Source organism: Meleagris gallopavo, chromosome 9 (assembly GCF_000146605.3).
Source record: "Meleagris gallopavo isolate NT-WF06-2002-E0010 breed Aviagen turkey brand Nicholas breeding stock chromosome 9, Turkey_5.1, whole genome shotgun sequence".
Lineage (NCBI taxonomy): Eukaryota > Metazoa > Chordata > Aves > Galliformes > Phasianidae > Meleagris > Meleagris gallopavo.
Genome location: NC_015019.2, coordinates 15,191,387 through 15,212,722, shown reverse-complemented (window position 1 = coordinate 15,212,722; position 21,336 = coordinate 15,191,387). Strand labels below are relative to the sequence as shown.

General features: G+C 38.3%; 1 protein-coding gene across 1 annotated transcript in view; it reads right to left on the bottom strand.

Annotated features, from left to right (window-relative positions):
• TENM1 (teneurin transmembrane protein 1) overlaps positions 1–21,336 on the bottom strand; it is a 268,505-nt gene that overhangs the window by 147,770 nt on the left and 99,399 nt on the right. Inside the window, 1 exon segment of the mRNA XM_031554696.1 lies at positions 1,593–1,833. Within this exon segment, the coding sequence (XP_031410556.1) occupies positions 1,593–1,833 (241 nt within the window).

Sequence of the window (21,336 nt, the reverse complement as noted above, 5' to 3'; positions counted from 1 at the left end):
TCTCTTGAATATTGATTTTTTTAAAGTGCATTTAAAAAGCAATGGAATTTCAATGATATTTAGTGATGTACTAATATTTGAAACTTGTATTTTTTATTATCTCCAATGTATATTATTTCACTATTATTCCTTTATTGCTTTTTTTTTTCCTGAACTACTCTTGTTCAGTAAGATAAATATATTCTCTTCTGACTCAAATTTAAATGACAAACTTTTATTTTGAAATTTGGATAAATGTAGTTAAGAAGGATTTTCAAATATAAGAATTTGAAAAATAACATTATCTTTGTCCTTCTGATTCTATTTTGAAGAAACACACAGAGATGAGGGGCTAGTTAACGAAAATTTTCCTTATGTTCCCTTTTGGCAGAAAGCTTCCAACCTCTTTCATTCTTTTTGTGATTTATCCTTAAAACAAATAAGGAAAGTCTGACTATAAAATGAATCAATTTATTTCTCAATCCCAACTTAATAACCTTTCAGTAAGGAAAAACTGAATTTGACACTTGTGATTAGCAGCAGTTAAGTGTTTAAAGATGTATACTAAAATTAAATTATGTAATAAAATAAAAACTCATTTCTATAAAAGAAAAAATGCAGGTCTCAGTGATAATTGTGATAAATGGCAATACGCATTGGTTATATGTGTATAAACAAGAAAACACTTCTTTACATATTACCTTATATTCTCTTGATCAGATTGGTCAAATGGCAGAGATTTATCTGTGTTTCACCAACTACAATTTTACAAGACCTAAAGGAAACCCTAGTCCAAACTTCTTGGTGCTCTGCTCACAATGAAGTGGAAAAAGATTGTAGAAAATCAAAGGTTTGTGTTCACTATCAAGTCAGCAAACACAGATTTGCTGAAAGCCAACAAATTAGGTGGTACCTACCAGGAACAAAAAAACGTATGATCAAAACGACAGAAGAAGCAGTTCATGTACTTCTGCAAGCAGAAAGCTGAGTACACAGGTTTGCTGGATACAGAATATACTTGCTTTCCATTATTTTCAGAATATATTATTTAGGTAAATTGCATCTGAACTTGACATTGAACTCTCCTTCTGCCAGCTCCCAAAGGTAAGGCTCTTCATGCTCCATACATGCCTTGGACCTGTATAACTTCTCTATTATCAGGTGGTGTTCTTTGTATGTATGTGCAATAAAATGTTTAAATACACCTTGATGAAAACATTATTTTAATATTATTTCCTACTGTTTCTTATCATTTAGAAGCCAAAGCCTGGAGACTGACCATGCTGATTACAAAATGGCTCTGGGAGAATGTTGGATGGTCATACAAGTACATAAACACAAGTATTTGCTGCACACACCTTCAAAGTCATAATTTACACTACTTAAGAAAATCAGTCTCTTCCCCAGCTTTGCAAAACATATGCTCTTACAAGCTGTATCAAGCTAGATGAATCAAGTGGAAAAAAAACCACATATGCCTACACAACATGGATTCAAATCAAAATGCGTTCGCATGGTAATCTTGCAGTCCTTCATCTCCTCACATCAGTGTCAGGCCTCCCCCTCTTTCTTTAACATTTCAGATAAGCCGTGCAGAACAGGTTGGTCCATACCTGGTTTCCAGCGGTATGTTGCTGTTCAAGACCCAGCTGTTATGGAGATGCACAGAATCCTGTGTGCTGGTGGGGGGCGTTGGGGCAGCAGGGCTGGGCTGGCTGCGGGTCGTCATCGATCTCCTCTGGAGAGAGTCGGCCGCCGGCGGCGGTTTCCTGGTGCAGGTGCACGCGTGTGGTGGTGGAGGTGGTGGTGGGAGAGGCCTGAATGTGAACTGGTTGTGTGGGCTCCCCGGCATGTCTGAAACAACACAGAGAGAAAACCCGGGGGCTTACTGCTTGGAAAACACTGGGAGAGCATTGGGGATGATATACGATTTAATGGGATTAAAGGACTGCGAGCATTGTGCGACTGATCACATTAACTCAGGTGTCTGTAAGCTGTTAGTGCAATGTGAAATAATTTAAGATATAAGGCTCTACTGAAATGAAGAGTATTAGATACACTCTTCAGCACTGTAGTTAGATCAACAAAAGAAAAAAAAAGAAGATATAACTTTCACTTAATTTGTCCCAGGATTTTTGGGGAAATAAATAAATCAAGTTGACATTGAATTGCTGCACCTACACCATTTGATTTCATGAGGCATAAATCTCATCTAAGAAGAGCATTGAAAGACAAAGACACAATACAAGAATTAGCCCAGCGCTTCATATCAAGAGAGAAATAACTGAATAATTCCTACTACCTAATAAATACCTCCCATAATATAAGGTCAACACATTTCCCCTACCTTGGTACTGCGCTTGTGAAATGACGGCTGGGAGAAGGCCACCTCACAGACTGTCTGCATGACCCACATTCCTGCAGAAGCTGAAGGCAGGTGGGCAGGGCAGCCCGGGGGTCCCACGGCAGAGCAGGTGGGGATGGGTGATGGGGACATGGTGCGGGGACACCTGTGGCCCTGCCCTGGGTCCGAAAAAATTCCCTGCGAGGAACTGCTGCTGCCACCCATTTACAAAACGTGCTTTCCTGAAATTATGACATAGTTTGTCTTCAAGGTGAAGGATGAAAGCATGCCCCTTCCCTTCTTGGAGTAGTTGGCAGAAAAACAGCACTTTTTTTCTCCGTGACAGCCACAATTTACCCCAATTGGAGGAACAAGGTTGTTTAGTGCTCCACATAAGCTTCTCTATGCTGTGGTAAGCAAAGCTGTCACGGATTTGGCCCAGGCTTAATCCTTTTAATTTCATTGATCTTTTATCAAGGCAGAATTCTTACAGTTGCATTAGGGTTTACACTGCTATATTAGTTTGCATATACCAGAAAAGCATTTCTAAGCATATTAGAAAATTGGAGGCCTCAGTAAATTAAATCACTGGAGTCAACAGTCCGGAGCTCTGAAATAATCTGCTAAGACACTTTCATATAATAATTAATCTCAGTAAATCCTGTATCCTGCTATTTTAGAATTGAAGCTGCCGAAATTTTGGATATATCATTTGACGTGCAGCATCCTCAAGTATTTGATCAGTGACTTTCTCAATCTTGTATCCAGTCTACAGAAGATTTGCAGGATTACCATACATACTACAATTTGCATGACACGCAATTCAGTGGTCTTACTGCTGTCCTGTCAGTTAGAAAACTACTGCCAGAAAACACAGATAGATGCTATAAGGTGCTTCAAAAGCTCTGCAGTAAACGTTGAGCACCCAAGGTGAATGCTTCTCTAGGTAAATGGGAAAAACCTGTGGAATCAGTATGGCAACAAACCTTTAAGTTCCTTTCTTTTCCTTTTACTGCCCCTATGCTGACAAGAGCTATCATTTTCTAATATTTTTCTTTGCTCCATGCAGTGGGATGGTTCTGCTTTGTGAACCATAAAGTATTTCTGGTCGGTGGGGTACGCAGTATCTCCCAGTGCTATTTCTCACAATAAATTAATGCACCAGATTTCCTGGGGGATTCCTTTTTAATTATCACACTTGTCACCCCTTCCTGCAGCTACTGGCATCAAAGAAAACCTCACATCACATTCTGAAGTATTTTGGTGGTTTGAAGACAGGTCTTCTGCATTAGACCTTTACTTCAATGAAGCATTGAGAATTCATCAAGCTGAGAATCTGGCCTGAGTTTCCAATTAGCTTTTACAGACTTCCTAATTTAGAAAAGTTATTTTTATTTTGCTTGAAACAAAGTCTACATCTCATTAACTTTATTTTTATACTACAAGCATTGTTGCTTGGAGTATAAAACAGCATTGTATCTAAATCTGCACACTCACGATTCTGCAGGGCCCTGACTAAACAGTAGGTTCTGTAAAATAATTTCTGTAAAATAATGCAAAATAATAAAATAATTGGAAAACCATTTGAACACCTAAAAAGAGAAACTACACAAACTAATTTGTCTAAAGTCACAAAGTTTCCGGTTTATGAGAGCAATACAGAAATTAACTGTACATTTTTATCCTATTGCAGCATAATGCCACCTATCCATGGGAACCCCTGCTTTTATTTTTAATGATTGCTTAAAATGTTTAGATTTTAAAATTTTTTAGACAACAAAGTTTATGTATGCTATGCAAATATAACATTGTTTCCAACGTGTTTATTGACAGAGTAGAAGTTTGAATTAATCTAAAAATGTAATGACAAACATGATTTAATCTCAGTTTCCATTTACAATGATATCCTACAGATCAGATTCTCATCTGAGCAGTATGCAAGCCAGAAGAGGTGCTCTTGGGTCTCACAGATGGACTTCCTTTCAAAGTTGTAGTGTTCCCACCTGCACATGAACTTAGCTTTTATTTATTTCCTTACTATACAGTCAGAAAAGGGTTCTTTAGAATACTTAAGTTCATTCTCCTATTTTTTTTTTTAGAGTTCTCTCATGTCCAAGAGCATGTCTAGAACTCTCCTGTTTTCCAAAGGCATAAATATGACATTCTGCTCTCTTTCCACTTCCCTGTTGAATACTGGATCTGCTTTAACTCACACATTGCCCATCTATTCCACAAGCAGCTCTTAAACTTTCTTTTCCTTTTTAAGGATTTCTCTTTCATTCTTCAGTGAGTGTCAATGTGTTAATCTTTTTTCTTCTGAGACAACTCCCTAACTCAATGTATGTGATCCAAAGGAGAGAATGCTGTATTGATGCTAGCTATAAAAAAAGGAAAACTCTCATTTCAAGGATTTTCACTCACTCTCCTTTCTTTTCAGCTTGATAGGAGGAGTTCTGGTTATGTTCTGAATGTTTCTTCATCTTTATCCAACACAACTATTACCCAACACAACTATTTTTGAAAACAAGCCAGAACTTTGGAAACCATTTTCCTAACAGTTTTGAAGCATACTTTACTGTATCTTCTGTACTTCTCAGATCCATGAAGTAAGAAAGAGTAATTGAACAGTTTTATCATTCACTGACAGGACTACAGCAGTCTGCATTGTTACTAAGTGAAGTATATCAGAAAGAATATATTAAAAAGTAATGAACCTTAAAAAGTTTGCATCTAACCTGTAGAACTTTCAAAATATTTTAATTTTTTCAGTTCCTAAATTCATTACTTATTGGCATGTTTTATTCTACCAGACATGTCAATTAGTTTGCAAGTCATTATTTAATGAACTAAATAGCAGCATGTGCTCAGAGATGTTAGCGTAGGTTTGTACTCTATGGGTATAGTACTACTCAGTTACAAGCCAATCAGTAATTTTTTATTAAGTGGAGGTGAATTATAACAAACCTATTTATGAAAATAAAGCCTTGGAACAGGTAACTCTGCACCATGCAGTAAGGCATGTCTGGTAAGGCATGACAGAAGGATCTTGCCCAGAGTCTTCCATCCAATCCACGTAAATGGGCAGAGAATGGGCACTGTAAGAACATTCTGCAGAGAAAACAAGCTCAATGCTTAAGACTACAGTTAAAAACCACAGAATAAAAAAATTCGATTTTACAATGAAATGCATGTAGTGGGTCTAAGCAGACAAACTAAGAATTAAACACAGCCGTTAATACTGAAGAGTGCTACATGTTAATACTCTTATTGGTCTTGTTGAAGTCTTTACACCCTTTCCTTCCATTCCAGATTCGATTCTATGAGATTATGTCTTCAGACTTATTTTTCCACGAATGTCCTAATAGCCTTTCCAAGTCCATCATTATTTGTTATTTCTCTGAATTCCTTTTGTTTATCCTGTGATATATTTCGAGAAAAGGCAAATATATTAAAAAATGTAAATTAGATTGCTCTGTTGATGCGTAGATTTGTGCTGTATTTTGATAATCTCGTTTGCACTTGCTCCTTCAGACACAGCTTGGTATTTAAATGGCTTACTATATTTACAAAATGCTTTGCTTCTAGCACTTTTTCAGAGCACTAAATTGTGAAAGTATCTTTAATACCAATTTGCCCTTTCATTATAGTTTTGCTCCATATACTTTCAGTTTTTCCCCTCCATCTTTTACTCAATAAATCCACCAGAACATAAATTATCAAACATTTCTAAAGAATTCTACAAACCATATGGTCTTATGCAACATAAAGATTATAATGCAATGAAAGCTTACAAACTATAGGCCCCATGGACTCAAAGTCCACATAGTAAGCAAGAGAGAGACCTCCAGAGACTTCCCTGTCACAGGACATCCAGACAGACTGATAGAAGGAGGGAACAACTAAACAAAGTACATAACTAGGGGGTTCTGAGCCCTTTATTTATCAGTATGGATATAACCTGGTATAGTCCAGACTAGAATTTTGCACCACACTGCCAACTCTAAGAGTAGAATGAACCCAGTGTATCGTTATTTAGGGGCTGTACAGAAAATACTGGGCATCACTTCCAAGGAAAAATTAACAGAGGTCTTAGGCCATGTATTTTGGATAGCCTCAAAGAACATAAAATGCAGCCAGATTTGTACTATGATGATGTAATGATATATTTAAACACAGTCGAACAGTCCAATGTGTTCATATAAGTCCCATTAAATGTTTCCTTCATATTCCTTTTACCACATTAGTTCAATTCACTTGAATCCCTTACAGTCATACAATAGGCATTAACAGTGTCTATCTTGTAACTCCTAGATCACTTTAACAGGAAAAAAAAATGGTGAAATAAGAACACTGACAATTTCCCAATGCCAACTTGCTTCTGCTTTTTCTTCAGTACAGTCAAGTTTAGCCCTATTGAGAAAGGAAATACGGTCATTCAACCCTTTCACAAAAGCAAGAAACAGTTGTGCTGAATGATGTACAGCCTCTGTGCAGCCTCTTTATATAGGCCACAAGGAAGGTAAGGACTTCATATGAACTTTGTGCAGAACATCTTTTTCTATTTTTACAACAATAAAAACTGTAACATCAAAGTGACAACATTTTGTAAACACTTGTAAAGAACTTCATTCTAGTGAATTTCATGAGAATACAAAGATCCAGTTTCAAACACCAAGGTAAAAAGAAAAGCAAGTCTTTATCTATTGGGCTTTTACAAAGGTCAGTATTTTCTCTTTCTGTAACTCTGCTTAGCATACTCTCTTGTGAAACAGTGCTATATTCATCTAAAAATCCTTCTGAAGTCCATATTTATTTTGGAAGATTAACATAAAACATTTACATTTTTGGTCTATTTCAAATAAACAAAAGCTGGTTTACTTAAGGTGTACTAGGACTTTGCAAGTCATACAATACAAATGATTTTACCTGCGTATAATATTAATATCAGTACCTTATAACATTATCTGCCACTTGATCTAGAAACCCTGCCTGTGGCAGGGGGCTGGAACCTGATGATTCTTGAAATCCCTCCCAACCCAAGCCATTCTGTGATTCTATGAAAACTCCTAGCTACAGAGGATTTTCACTAGCAGGACTTCTGTATTTGGGCTTTTGCTGCTGTCACGATGGTGATGCTGCTGGGTTCTATTAGTAGCGCGCTGAAAGCAGAAAAAATAAAAATAGTGTAGACCTTGCAGCATTTTGGAAAGTAAGAAACAGATACTTCAGGATTGTCTCTGTAAACAAACTGTTTAGGAAAGATGTGGGAGAAATCTTCTTTCCAAAGAATGGAGGTTTGTACTCATTAGAGAAGGGAAGGCTGTGATTTATCATAGGGAGCTGTCACATAGCAGCCCTTTCTAACTTTGCTGATAGGATGAATTTAATAATATTCTCCCTTTCAAGATTCAAAAGATCCTGGCAGTTGTCTTTTTTGCCCACCGTATGCCTAGCTTGTCAATTTTTACTTTGTAAAATTCTTGTAACAAAACTGATAAGATTCTTTTTTTCGGGTGTGTGGGTGGAAGTGTTTTTCTTATCTTTCTGATGATACAAGTGTTAATATACTCAAATCCAAAAGAAGTGCTCGTGTGCCCAAAGCCATCTACTTTTTTTTTTTTCCAGCTATATCAGCTAGTGCAATAAAACACATTACCTTTCCTGACAAACTTTGCCTCACTTAGAGGCACTTATATCTGTAGACCTTTAGAGCTCCAACAGCACTACTCCTCCTTAATTAACTCCATCACTCAGTGTTTTAACTTGGGAGTTTGACTGCTGAAGTAGAATAATTTTGGACATAAACACTGCACTGTAAGGTGCCATCTCTGTGCTGTAGTTTGTAACCAGCAATGAGTTTCAGGTTATAATGCTTTGTACTGTGGGTAATATGCAAGTTTAAAACGTTTTCATGCAGAAGCACCTGACAATATAATCACACTGAAGGGTGTTTGTAAAATATAAGCATTGCCAAAAGGGAGCAAAGCATCACAGCTCCTGAGGTGCTTTTGTTCTGCTGAATTGCCTGAATTATAGCTTTACTCTATGGTATTTCTTCATACGTCTGTAAGATCAGTGTCCTGTACGTATAATATTTATATGAAAAACATCACATCTATGTGAAATGCTCACATGTGCGTCAATTAACATGACAACTTCGAAATGAAACAATCTTACTCAGTCCCTTCACATCATTTGTCGCAGGTGGTAAAGAGCACACTGGAACGGATCCATCATCTCAAATCTCCTCGTAAATCACTACAGCATGTTCAGACACGATAGGCCTGTTGGTGTCTGAGTCACAGGGGTCAAGGAAAAACACAGGGGGAGGGAGAAGGAGAACAAGAGAACTGCCTCACCAACTAGCTTGGGCTTCCAGAGGTCTGTTTGGCAGATCAAGCAGCTACTGGTACAACTAATATCACACAGCATTCACACAGGGGTGGTGATTGACAGCTCAGTCAGCTTAAAGGCAGTATTTCAGGAGAATGCGTAATTCCAGCCCTTACTTAAAAGTGAGGGGTTCATTCAGTATCACAAGTTGTGAATTCTACTGGTGGCAGATCACTGGGGACATTACAGCTGCTATTCTAAAACTGTGAACAAAACAAGGGAGATTATGGCTTACACAGTAAGCCCAGCTTTACAAAAGCCTGACAATTGCAGGTAGCCTGGCAGCAAATTTTGACGACCTTAGAGGTGAACAGATTTTCATTAAAGAGCAGTTTATGATTGGTAAAATAGGTTGCAAGCAGCCATGGCTGTAAAAATTAATGGTTCCCCAGTTATTGATGGCTTTCGGACAAGTGATATATATTCAAGTTTTGCCCTTGGTGTCATTAAATTCATTAGCTGTGAGGGCTTTTAAAAAGGGATCTATGGGTAATGGAATTAGGAACTATAAATCATACTGAATACACAGTGTATTTAGCCCACTTGTTCAGTGGAACATGATACATTAAACCATTTCGTTAACAACCTCTCTATGACAGATGGTAACCTGGCCTCTTACCTGCCCCTATATGTTCCTGCTATTTTGATGCATTTTCAGGAAGCAGGCCTGCTGAGCTCTAATGATGTTACAGGCCCAAATACGTAAAAATCCCTGCACTGTTTGAGCTCTCTGCACAGGGATGGCCAAGGAGAGGACTTGTCCACTTGACTACCACAACAGCTTCTGGAGGGACACAGCCCTGCTCAGCTTCCAGCCTTGCCACGAGACAGAGCAGTTTGGTAAATATAAAACATCCTGCAGCTCTGCAGAAATGTGAAAGGATGGTAAGCCCTATTTAAACCTGGGACACAACCAGAGCAGTAGCACCGCCTGCCCTGCATGCTCCTCAGCTGGCTGGGATGAGGTACCAGGGATTGCCCTACCCATGGGAACTCATCAAGCTATCACTTGGTTGGCAGCACTCAGCCTTGCTTTAAGCTTCCTTCTGGGTGTTCGTGCCTGAAGACTTTGGATTCAAGCACAAATCCCAGGCCCAGCTTCTTCCGCTTGCATATGTAAAGGCTTAGTGTTCCAGATCGCTGTATCACACCCAGCACAGCTCCTGACATTATTTTGCAGAGGATAAATAAAAATAACCATCCATTTGTATCATAACCAACACGTACAAAGGGGCTTGAAGCTTTTCCGGCCCATTCAGTAATTGTGCTTCTATCCTGATATACTTACTTCATTTTAAAGACAATCCTTTTAGAAAGGCTTAAATAAGAGAGCATAGGGACAGATACAGACCAGTTCCAACATTCAAAATATTCCAAAGAACAGGTTTATAGCTTACATAAGAAAATGAAGGAGTCTGTTTTATCCAATAAAACATCACCCCATATGCTTTTATTATAGATTTCATGCTGACATCAAATCACTTGATAAGAACATCTTTACAAATATTTCCAGTGACTGTTATACGACTATAGGGAGTATTAAAAAGTATATTTATCTGTGGTTATATAGTAACCTGTGGAGGAGAGGAAATAGCTATGAAATATGTCTGTAAAGTGGAAATGTGCAGAGTTTAACTATGGCTTTATATGCCAATGTATATCTATCTCAAATTCATCCAAATAATATTAATTTAGTAACGTTCACAGAATTACCAAGGTTGGAAAAGACCTTCAAGATCATCCAGTCCAACCATCCACCTCTCACCAATAGTACTCATTAAATCACGTCCCTCAATGCAAAATCCAAATGTCCTTGAACGTTTTTATAAATAAATGTTTTTATCTGTTTCTACCTGAATATATTCATAGACATTCAAATAAATTAGGAATATGAACCATTACTTTTCCCAAATGTAAAAAGAAACTTTGACTTAGTAGAGGATAGCTTTAAACACTGCTGATGAATTTACAAGCAACAAGAATGTGCACCTATTACAGGTCAAGAAATTCTGATGACAGCTTTTTTTAATTTTTAAATGTAAACAGATGCAACCCCTCCTATCCTCTCCTCTGAGCAGTCTCATCTATAATTTTCAACTAATATATAAATTACAGTGGGACATTCCCACTTCTTCCAACAATCCTACTGGCTCCCTCTTGGCATCTCAGAGCAGAGAGCTGGTAGTACACCAGACTGTTTCCTTCAGCTCTACTTCTGTCCTGCTTCACAGATAACATCTGTCATCCGTCAGCTAGCAGATTTCTTAGAGAAGAGTTAAGTCAAATTACAGATTTAAAATATACAAGGGCTACTCTAAAACTAGCACCTCCTATTTCATTATGTTGGCTCACAACACCAGAAGTAGAAGTTAGTGCTATTTCCACAGAAATAAAGGGGAGACATTACTTTTGGAATGACCTGTGCATATATATCCCTTTAAAGTTTCATTTCTGAAAAGAAAAAAAAAAAGGAATAATTTTTAAATCCCCTATAATTCTCATTTGAATATAGACTTATTGTTCCAAATAAGAGAAAAAATGTATTTTATAAACACAAGGAACACGGAAATCCTGGCTGCCGAAGAACCAACAATGTCTTACTTAAGAAGGAGTTGCATGCCATTGCCAGGGAGCCTAACAGAAAGGTGTTTGTCTCTCACCTAATGATTTTACACGGTATCTAATACTAGCTGAAGAATATGCTTCAGTGTAGAACGATCAGACCGACCGCTTCTGCCTTTTATCCCAAGAGGCAGCAAGTTGCTGCCCCTCGCAGTTTAATCCACAAATAAAAGAAATACTTTTACAAAAAGATCTATTCCTGCCATTGATGCTTGCTAGCACTTTGTTTCAGAATGCTGGCACTTCTCCTATAGCACTACTTGCTTGGAGGAAAGACAATGTTATGTGTGTAAGTGATGGTAAACAACAGATCGATTGTTTTTACAAAGAAAAGAAAAATTCCTGTATGGAAAGACCAAATAACAACTCACAAACAGCCTGAAAATGAATGTAACAGACTAGGCGTAAACCCACAGCTTTCAAGTCAGTCTCTCAAATGCTTACTTAGGTTTTTGCAAGAAAGCATGTGGATTTTTCAGACACACCAACATGCTGACACCGCTCTGCTGAAGCTGCGGCTGTGCCCTACTTCTTTGCAAGGGTTCAGGACTTCCAGCTGCACTCTTACACTCCTTTGAAGACAGGAGCTGAGCATCTATCAGGTACCCCTCAGGTCACTTTGGTACCAACTAATTCAGACAGCCAGCTTTAGGAAATGGGCTTCGACAAGCTTCTCCTATTGCTCTTGCTCAACTTCCAAAGGAAATCCGGTGCAATTTAAAATTCATAAAGATGACATCATTTATGGCATTAATAGGTTGTAAAAGTTCTCTGTGATCATTTCCTCAGTTAACCTCGATGCTTTTCTAAGTTGCTTTTCATTCAAAGCTTATCTATAGGCAGTTATTTAAACTCTTTGTAACTAAGACACGCATTTTTGAATATTATTAGAAATTACATCTATAAAATATCGAATAAAACCTTCAAAACAAAAGCATAAAGAAGTATCAAGGGTAACATACTTTTTCATAAGAATCTAACCAACAAAGTATTTTAATGAGTGCACATCTATTAAGAGAATTCTCAGGATGCAGTAATTATTATTCATTTTCTAGAATTGTTTCACCATGAAGCTTTATGCTACTACGGGGACTTTAATGTTTATGTTTTGTGACGGCTGCATTGACTATTAAAAAGCAATTTGGCTGACATTTTAAGTCTTTTGTTGCCAGTTTTAATTGGATTGTTCACCAAGCATCAACTCCCCCGTTAGCTGCAAAAATTACAGGCCGACGTCAGTTTATAGTAATGACTGTTTAATGATTTTTATCCTGTCAGTATGCCAGCATCGTATGGATGCATGCATGATTAGTTTCATATCAAGACCTGTAATTAAATAATTGAAACCTAAACAAAGCAGAATACCAAACAGGAACACATCTTTAATAAAGGCTCAAAGATTTTTCAAGACACTTGCTACTAATTAAAAAATAATTAATGTTTTGAGGTCTAACAGTGCAGAAGTTGGTGTCAGAGGAAGAAGTTCTCCGCATCTTTTCCAAATTCACGGCTGCAGAAGAAATTTCCCTTTCAGTAATGCAAAGTTGGAGAGCTCACAGCAGTGACTCTTTGCTTATTATTTTTAAAATTGACTCAAAACTATTCCGTGTTTGTTAGCAGCTATGTTTATTTGCTTCCGAGACCAGTCCAAGCTTCTTTTAGAATGACAATTCTAAGACAACAACAATTATGCCTCCAATGAAACTTACAACACTTACAATCAGAAAATGAGCGTGCAAACTGCAGAAATGTCAATTCTTGCAAGAAAACTATTATTCTCCATTTGGTTCTGAATCCCCTGCCCAACTCCTGCATACTTCAGAAGTTCTAACAGTTATAACCAACAGTGGTCTTACAGAAACAACTCTCTGAAAGTGTGAAAAATTGCTAGAAAGCGAAGAGCGGTGAGCCCAGAGCAGGGCCAGCCCTGCAGTAGTCCAGTGAGTGCCTCCCTCCTCACCGGCTCCAACAGAGCTCAGAAGCCAGAGGCTTTCCAGAGAGCTCCACACCTCATGTTTTTTTGGCCATCTGACACAGCTAGTAACTTCCTGTAGGCATTTCAACTCTTGAACTTTCGTATTTTGACACCTAGAAAGCTCAGGGGAAAAAAAAATCACCATCAAAAGAATAAATTTTCAAAGGGTTTTCACTATCTTACTAATAAGCACATCCGCACTATAAAATCTGGGATGGGCTGCCTGTCAAACAATGTCTCTATAAGCAGAGTTGGTATGGGTATCGATTCCCATTAGACTTAGATCCCAGAGTTCAAATACCAGACTTCATTGTGTTATGCGTTTGGTAAGTATTCAGGCAAATTTCAGCAATTTATAGCAACTCAGAAGAATTTCTGTTCATCTGTTTTCAGCCTTGACTTTTATGGGCTATAGTGACCTGGTAGAAAATATTAACCTACTGGAGAGTCAATAGATTTTCAAGGTTGCTTCATTTTTATGTACAAAAAGCTGTATTCCTAGCAAAATCATTCATTTTCCTTTTATTGCCTGGATGATGGCTTAAAACCTGTTCTGACCAAACTTCTGAGCAGATGGCTTTATTTGAAAGATTTAGGGGTAAATTGAGGACCCATCTCTTTTCCCATTACAACAGCATGATATAGGATTACCTCCATTGATTTCAATTATGCTATTCCACCTTGATTCGCTAGACATAACCAGAGAAGCTTGAACTCCAACCTTTTTGGAGGTATGTCTTTTTTTTCTTTTTTTTTTTTGAGTATATATTTAGAAACAAAAAATTTCCCATTTCAGAACTCCAACTGTGGAGCAACAACAATTCTATTCCAGGAAAAGAAGCTCCTGCATTTGTGATTTAGAAAGGGATGATCACTGAATCAGTGCAATATAGCTTGGCACAAACTTATTTAAATCTGTAAATATAAGAGGGCCAGCAAAGGCACGTGAATCAGTAGATGAAAATTCACACTGACAAATGCAACATACCTCCAGGTGCTTGCTGAGGTCTACATTAACTCCAAGTGCTCAGAAAATGGACCGATGTTACGCCAGTGAGCAGCTGGATGAAAACCTCTTTGCTGTGTAGAGCTTTACTAATAGAATGTAACAGTATGAAAAATAAAGCGAAATAATGCTAAATCGTTACTTAAAAATGAGGTGGAATACATTGTTCTATTCTTGCCACTTTTCTTTTTGAACACTTAGGTATAAATAGAAGGGATTTGCAAACAGGTGAGTAGAATAGTGATGTGGAAAACCCACTATGTCAGGAGATGCTAAACAGACTGTGTAGTTTAAAGACAAGCAAGACGTAAATGATAGAGAAATAAGACAATTAGAATTCAATAGGTAAGCAGTTATTTACTCTCTCAATAAAAGTACGATGGATCACTAAGTGAAACTGTTAGGAGACAGATTTAAAACAGATAAAAGGAACTTGTTCTTCTTCTCCTTTTTTAAACAATATTTAGTCTGGGAAATCGTGAATGCTTCACATATAAAATTTTATATGGATAATTATTCATTCACACAGAGTAAACAGGCAAACCCAAGCGTATCTAAGTTTAAAACCCAAATATAAAGAGGAAGCAGTTTTATATGTATGTTATATATGTATGTTTTATGAATACAAAAAAAACCACCAAAAACAAACAACTCCACTGAATACAAATTCCAATGGAAAATAAAATTTAGACAGATATTTGCTCAGTTTATTTACAAGACTTCACTTTTTATCACCTGGAAGGATAGACCTTAACATACTTCATAGACCTTAACATACCAGCGCAGAGCAAAACCTGTACTCATTGCTTGCTTCTCGTACCAGCCAGAGAACCCTAACCAAATTCTAGCCTTTGATGTCTTTTTTTTTTTTTTTTCCCCTATTTGATCAGGTCAACCCTGTTCTACTCAGAATATGTTTGGGGAAAACAAGAAATGTATGGCATTCACTTAGCCAACTGCTGAAAAAAAAAAAGTCCAAGATGATCCATCCTTACAGTTGATAAAGAAGAACAGATGTGCCCTTCAGTCTTGTACCACCAATTATGCAAAAACAAGAGATGCAATACTCAATCTGCAGATCTTGGAGTGAGCTAGGTATCAATACTTCAAATAGCAGTTAGAAACTCACCATATATGAGGAACCTTTGCTACAGCATTGGTTGTGCAGAACAGAGAAGCAATGCCTGCCTCATTCTGTCCCTCACCCTGATATGTTTCAATTCTGATTTTGAAGCATAATTGCAGCCCGCTGAAATACATAACTCTTAGCAAATACAGTAAAACGCCTCATCCAGATTTTGTGAACACCAATGGGAATACCACACTTACACCTGAATGATGCAATAACCTTGTAACAAAGTACCCTGTGCCAAACTCATCTCACACTCCCGAATAACAGGATAACAAAGGAAACTAGAATAGAACAAATAGTGCTTTTTATGCATTTCCAGTGTGCCTTGTCTATCTGCCTTACAGTGCAACATGTAACATGCAAACAGAACGTAAGGAAAGCAAATGTATCGTGGAGATGGAGGAAGGACTTAGGAACAGCATACGCTGTAGGTAGCTTTGACTGAAAAGGGTGGACATGATGGGTAAGGATCAGCAGGCAGTTTCAGCTCATGTAATTTCAAAATGACCTTTTAACTGTGATGATTAGAGCTGAGTCATAGCATCCAGCTGAAACTGAACTCTTTGGAATTCCACATTCTTATAACATACAAATCATAAAGAAAAAATCATTATATGTATCAGAATGGAAGGACAACTCAGTTTTCTTCCTCCTCCTCCAGTCTGCTTTTCACAATGTCACGCTGACAAAAAAGCAACACACCACATATCCATCAAAATAAAGCATATCCTTTCGCAGAAAAAATACCCTGCTGAAAAGTACATAAGTCAGTAAGTTCATTCCAAATGAAGAAATAACAGAGTACAAAGATAAAATATAAGACAGCTGTATGTATAGTCCAAAGTGGGATTCTTGGGATGAAAATTTTGCATATTGTAGGAGGGCTTGTAGATATACTCCAAGGCTAGTCTGCAGCCTGTAACTGTCTCCAAAGCCCTAACTTTGTCATTTTTTATCAACAGCAACAACAACAAAAAGGGAAGGGGGAAGGGAAAGGCACCGTCGTTGACTCAAGCCTGCAGGGAATGTGCCAGCACCATTCTGGCCCTGCATTCTGCAAAGGAACTGCACTGGTGCCAAAGGGGCCACAAAGAAGGAATTGGCACCTTTGCCTGGAACCACCTGGTTCTGTCAAGCCAAAACTCACCTCACCCTTGCAAACTGATTCACCTCCTTCCAAATGATCTCCGAGTATGACAGCATTGTGTATATTTACATTTCCCTTCGCTGTGAAGTGTTACTTAGCTCCATTTAACACTGCTGTGCATTATCTGTATAAAACTACTTTATGCTACTTTCAGAATGACTCTACCACCATAAAAAAAGCAGATAAAAAACTAAGCAAAACTATCAACAACAACAGCCTAACAAAAACGGGGCCCCATGGCAACAACTGCAAACTCCATGTCTTTGCAGAGATCCACTAAGGCAATGATACATCCGTTCTATTAGGTTGAATTAATAGAGAATTCTTCTATGGCCATTGTGAAATTTTGTGCATGTCATTGCTGAGGATGTAAAATCACCTGGAACATTTCCAGCACAGACTCCATGAATTACAAGAAAATCCTGCACTCAGTAACACTATAAATTCCTGGCAGAGCATGACTGCGTACAAGTGCTCGTGAAGCACACAGTGAGCACAAGCACAAGAGCTCCCTTAATGTGCCAAAAGCAAGGGCGAACTCTTGTCTCTGGAGCAGAGCCAACCCTCAGAGGTGCTCCTTTCTCATAAGTGAGAAGCATGGATGGAGTGAGACACTGCCTTATTGTACTTTCCAATAACCCAGCTGAACACAAGGGAACTGCAAAGCGTGTTCCCTTGTTGGACGCAGTAATACAGTCCTTCTCTCAGTCTCTCTTGTTGCTTCCACTGGTGCAATGAAGCTCTTTATTTTCTGTCCTAAGTTCTTATTGTCAGGCAAAACTGAGCAATGAACAGGGAAATAGTTGAGCTGACTGCAGAATTTGATTTAATACTCCTATAACACACTGAACATAAAAACGCAGTACGGAAGTGCTAAGTCTTATTAGGCCTGGCAGTAGTGGATGCAAGGTGACAGCTTCCCTAGACTTGACAGTATTGCTCACCAGAAGACTCCAGTGTGTAAAAGCATAAGCAGGCATCACATACAATACTTAAGGGTAGAAAAAAGAGGAAGTGCTCCTTCTCACAAATCCAGAAATCTAGCCCTGGTGGCTTTCATCTGAGCATGGGAGGCTCACCTTTATTTGCTGTGTCTGACGCAGAAATGGAGCTTGAATCCAAGGCACTCATAGCAGACACCTACTACTGAACGTGCCACTCTGCACCCTTAACAGCTAGTTGGCAGAGGGATTTGAGCTTCTGTCAAGCACATAACATGGGAGTGCCTGGCCTCTGCACTGCGGAGCAAGTCTGTCTGTCTTGCTGCTCCAATAAATATTTGATTATTTATATGTTCTGAAGTAGCTCCCAAGAGATGATTAGGAGAAAGAATGAGAAAGATGACTGATGGTGTACTAGGTGCTAAGATATCATTTTCAGTCATCTCCTTCACTGCCATTTGACTTTCCAGGTGAGTATCTTGACAAGTGCTTTGTCTCTGTGAACTTCATGCTCTGATGAAGAATTTCACCTTGGAACAGAAAACTCTGCTTTAGGGAAAAATCATTAGAATTGACATGCTCCCTGAAATGTTTGGGTTTCAGCACAAGTGCAAAGGAGTCTGATTTTGCATTTTAAAGCTCTAGCACAGATCTGCAGGCAGCCCTCCAGGGTGAGGGAGAAGGCACGGTGCCGGACCTCCCTCCTGCAGGCAGCAGCAGAAGGCTCCCAGCAGAGAGGATGGCTCAGGTGAGATGCAGATGGCCCCATGCCTACCAGCTGGGGAGGCCACCAGCTCTTCCCCTCATCACTTCTTACTGTACCTACCAAAACTAATGCAAAAAGAAAAAAAAAAGGTAGCCAACAGGAGCTTTTTGTTGATTGCAGTGGGAACTGAGTAAAACTCAAAGTGCGTAATTTCCAATCCATTTAAAACAGTGAATAACCAATTTACCAGTTTTCTTCATATAGATGAAAAAGACTCCATGAATGCTGAATGTATCGACGCACTGCTGATGCCACAAAGACAGACTAATCTACTGTAGAGCCCAATAAAAGTCAGATACCTGGTAATCTGCCTCTTTGTCAAGCAGTGCTCCCTCTAATCTCATACAGGAGAGATAAGAGACAGCACGGAAAGCTAAGAGGACAGCACTTTAGCCCTTTGTTTGAAAATTTCAATAGAGAACATTTTTCAATACACTAAATGGGTTCTATTCAAATGCAGCACGAACGTAAACGGTGTCTAGTTCAGTGCGCATGGTGACCTGCCCCAGTTTGTAGGTGACAAAAGCATAAAAGCAAATGATACAAGTTCCATTTTGCTATCCAATATTTCATTAGGGAGCTAATTAAACTGGCTGCACTCAAATGCAGCACACAAACAATATTACACATGAAGGGGAGAATTTCTGGGAAGATATTAGGTGATAGCACTGACATAAATGATTTTTTTTTTTCCTTTTCTCAACAGTTAGGAACAAAAAGCTTTTTCCCCATTACCTCATCCTAAGTAGTTTTTCAAATCGAGCCCATGTTCACACTCACGCTGTCACTGATAATGGATCTTGTGTCAAATAAGAACAGAGTAAAGGACTTGATAATAAGTGCAATTATAAAACATCAAAAATGGTAGATCAAAGTGGATTTCCTTTATTCCACTGTGTACAGTCACTTCACAGCTTCTCAGTGTTCCTGTCATGTGGTCCTGACAGGATGTATTAATTTTCTCTATTATCATAGCAACAAGAGTGGCACACTTCAGAAAGCAGCTGACAAATGCAGCTCCTCATTATTACTCTGTCTTACTTTTATTCATTTTGTTTATAAAAACACTTTTTAAATCTCCTTCTCCTGAGATTCTCAGGCATGATGATAGCCATCAAACGGTTGATAGCCTTGCGATAAACAAAGCCCAGGGACAGTCTGAAGCCTTCTGAGCACTGACAGCCTCCGAAAAAGAACTGAGTTACAACCTGCAAGACTTTCAAAGCCAGTAATAAGTCAACATTAGGAGAACTTGAAAACTTCAGCTAACCATTCCCACTCTAATTCATTTTAGAAAGGTATCCATTTTCTCTACATTTACTAAATTCTGTATGGGAATTTACAGCAGAGATTGGTAATTTAACATACAAATTGCATTTGAAGAAGCAATAAAGCACAGAGTAACGCAAAGCTCAGTTCCATTCCTGGTAATTCCCATTCCACTCTCCTGCCCCATGGGTGCTGCGACAGCTCCTGGCGGCTGCTCAGCTTGGCCAAGGCAGTGACAGCCAGATCCTTCTGAAGGGAAAAGTGCATGGCAAGAAAAGAGTTTTAGAGCATTTTCCTACAGGGGAAAATATGGATAGAGGCATTGAGCTGGTGGTCTCCTCAAGAAATTATGCTTAACTCTCCAAATACGAAAGCTCACAGAAATGTTTTTTTTGAGCTGATTACAAAATGTTGCAGTTGCTCTTGTTAATATCCAAAGGAATACAGAATTGAGCCCAAGCTGTAAACTGCATAATATAAACAAGCTTATGCAAAATAAAGTTCTGAAGCAATACACTGTCATACAAAATTGCATGCCTCTGTTGAAGTGAGTAAACCATAACAATTTGCACTAAGCGAAAACTTAATATTCGCACTAAAAAATGAAAATGATTATATTCAAAACGTAGAATTTCATAGAATAAATTCTGCTTTATGCAGGCATGCCAGTTGAAGCACCATATCCAAAGCCTATAACGTCACCCTGAATTTAGAGCATACTTGCATAGTATTGACTTTCATGATTGGTTTGAAAGGGTAACTCTAAATTCTCTACAGCAGTTGTCTTCAGCATGGCTCTACACAGTTGGAAATAAACTGAAGTATTATGCCATCCTGCCGTCACAAAGAATAACTACCTTGAATATTAGTGTAAGAGTGGATGCAGCAGTTTCACATCCTATCATGAATATTATGGCAATGATGCGTAGAATTGATTTACATCTTCATTATTTCTAGAATGTAAGAATCGCTATTACTGGCGCTTTGTAGAGTCATTTGCTTGCATTTAAGCAAGTTATGATTAATGTAATTTGAGTAGAACGCATATTGGACAGATAGATTATAGCCCTGCTGATATTGTATGTACAATAATTAGTACTGTGACAACAGCTAATTATTTTTAATTTTAAAGCTGAAGGATTTTATCTGCAAATATTGTGGCTGTAGTTAATAGATCAATCCTTTCCACAGCCAAAACAAGGTGACAGAAGTGATGCATTAAGTAAATGAGTAATTTCTTATCAATATTTAAAAGTACTGGAGCGCCAATCAATAACAGCACTAGACATTTAAAGCGCTGCTACTAAGTATTACTGACAAAATTAGTATATAAAGTATCCACATCACCAGCTCACCCAGGGTGCTGCACAGCACAAGGGAACTTACTAAAAGACAATTGAAAACATAAAAACTACCTCCTTTAAATTCAGGAGAATTGAGGTACTGAACGCTGTTTCAGTTGCATGGAATACCATCTATCTGCATAAGAACTGGAGTGAAGAAGAACATTCTCAAATGAACCCAAACAGAATTACCTCACTGATTTTGACAGTAGTACTCTGGAACAGCACGTCCAAATCATATGGTCTGCAGTTAATATTGGGACCTTACTTACCTGCTAATTATCAAACTAATGTCATGATCACGTACATCTAAGAATTCAGATAGCAGAACACCAGGGAAACTGTGACATTTCCATTTAAAAATGAGCACCTGGTTTACTTTGGCCTGGAAGCTGTCAGCTTAAAATATTTGGAAAAAA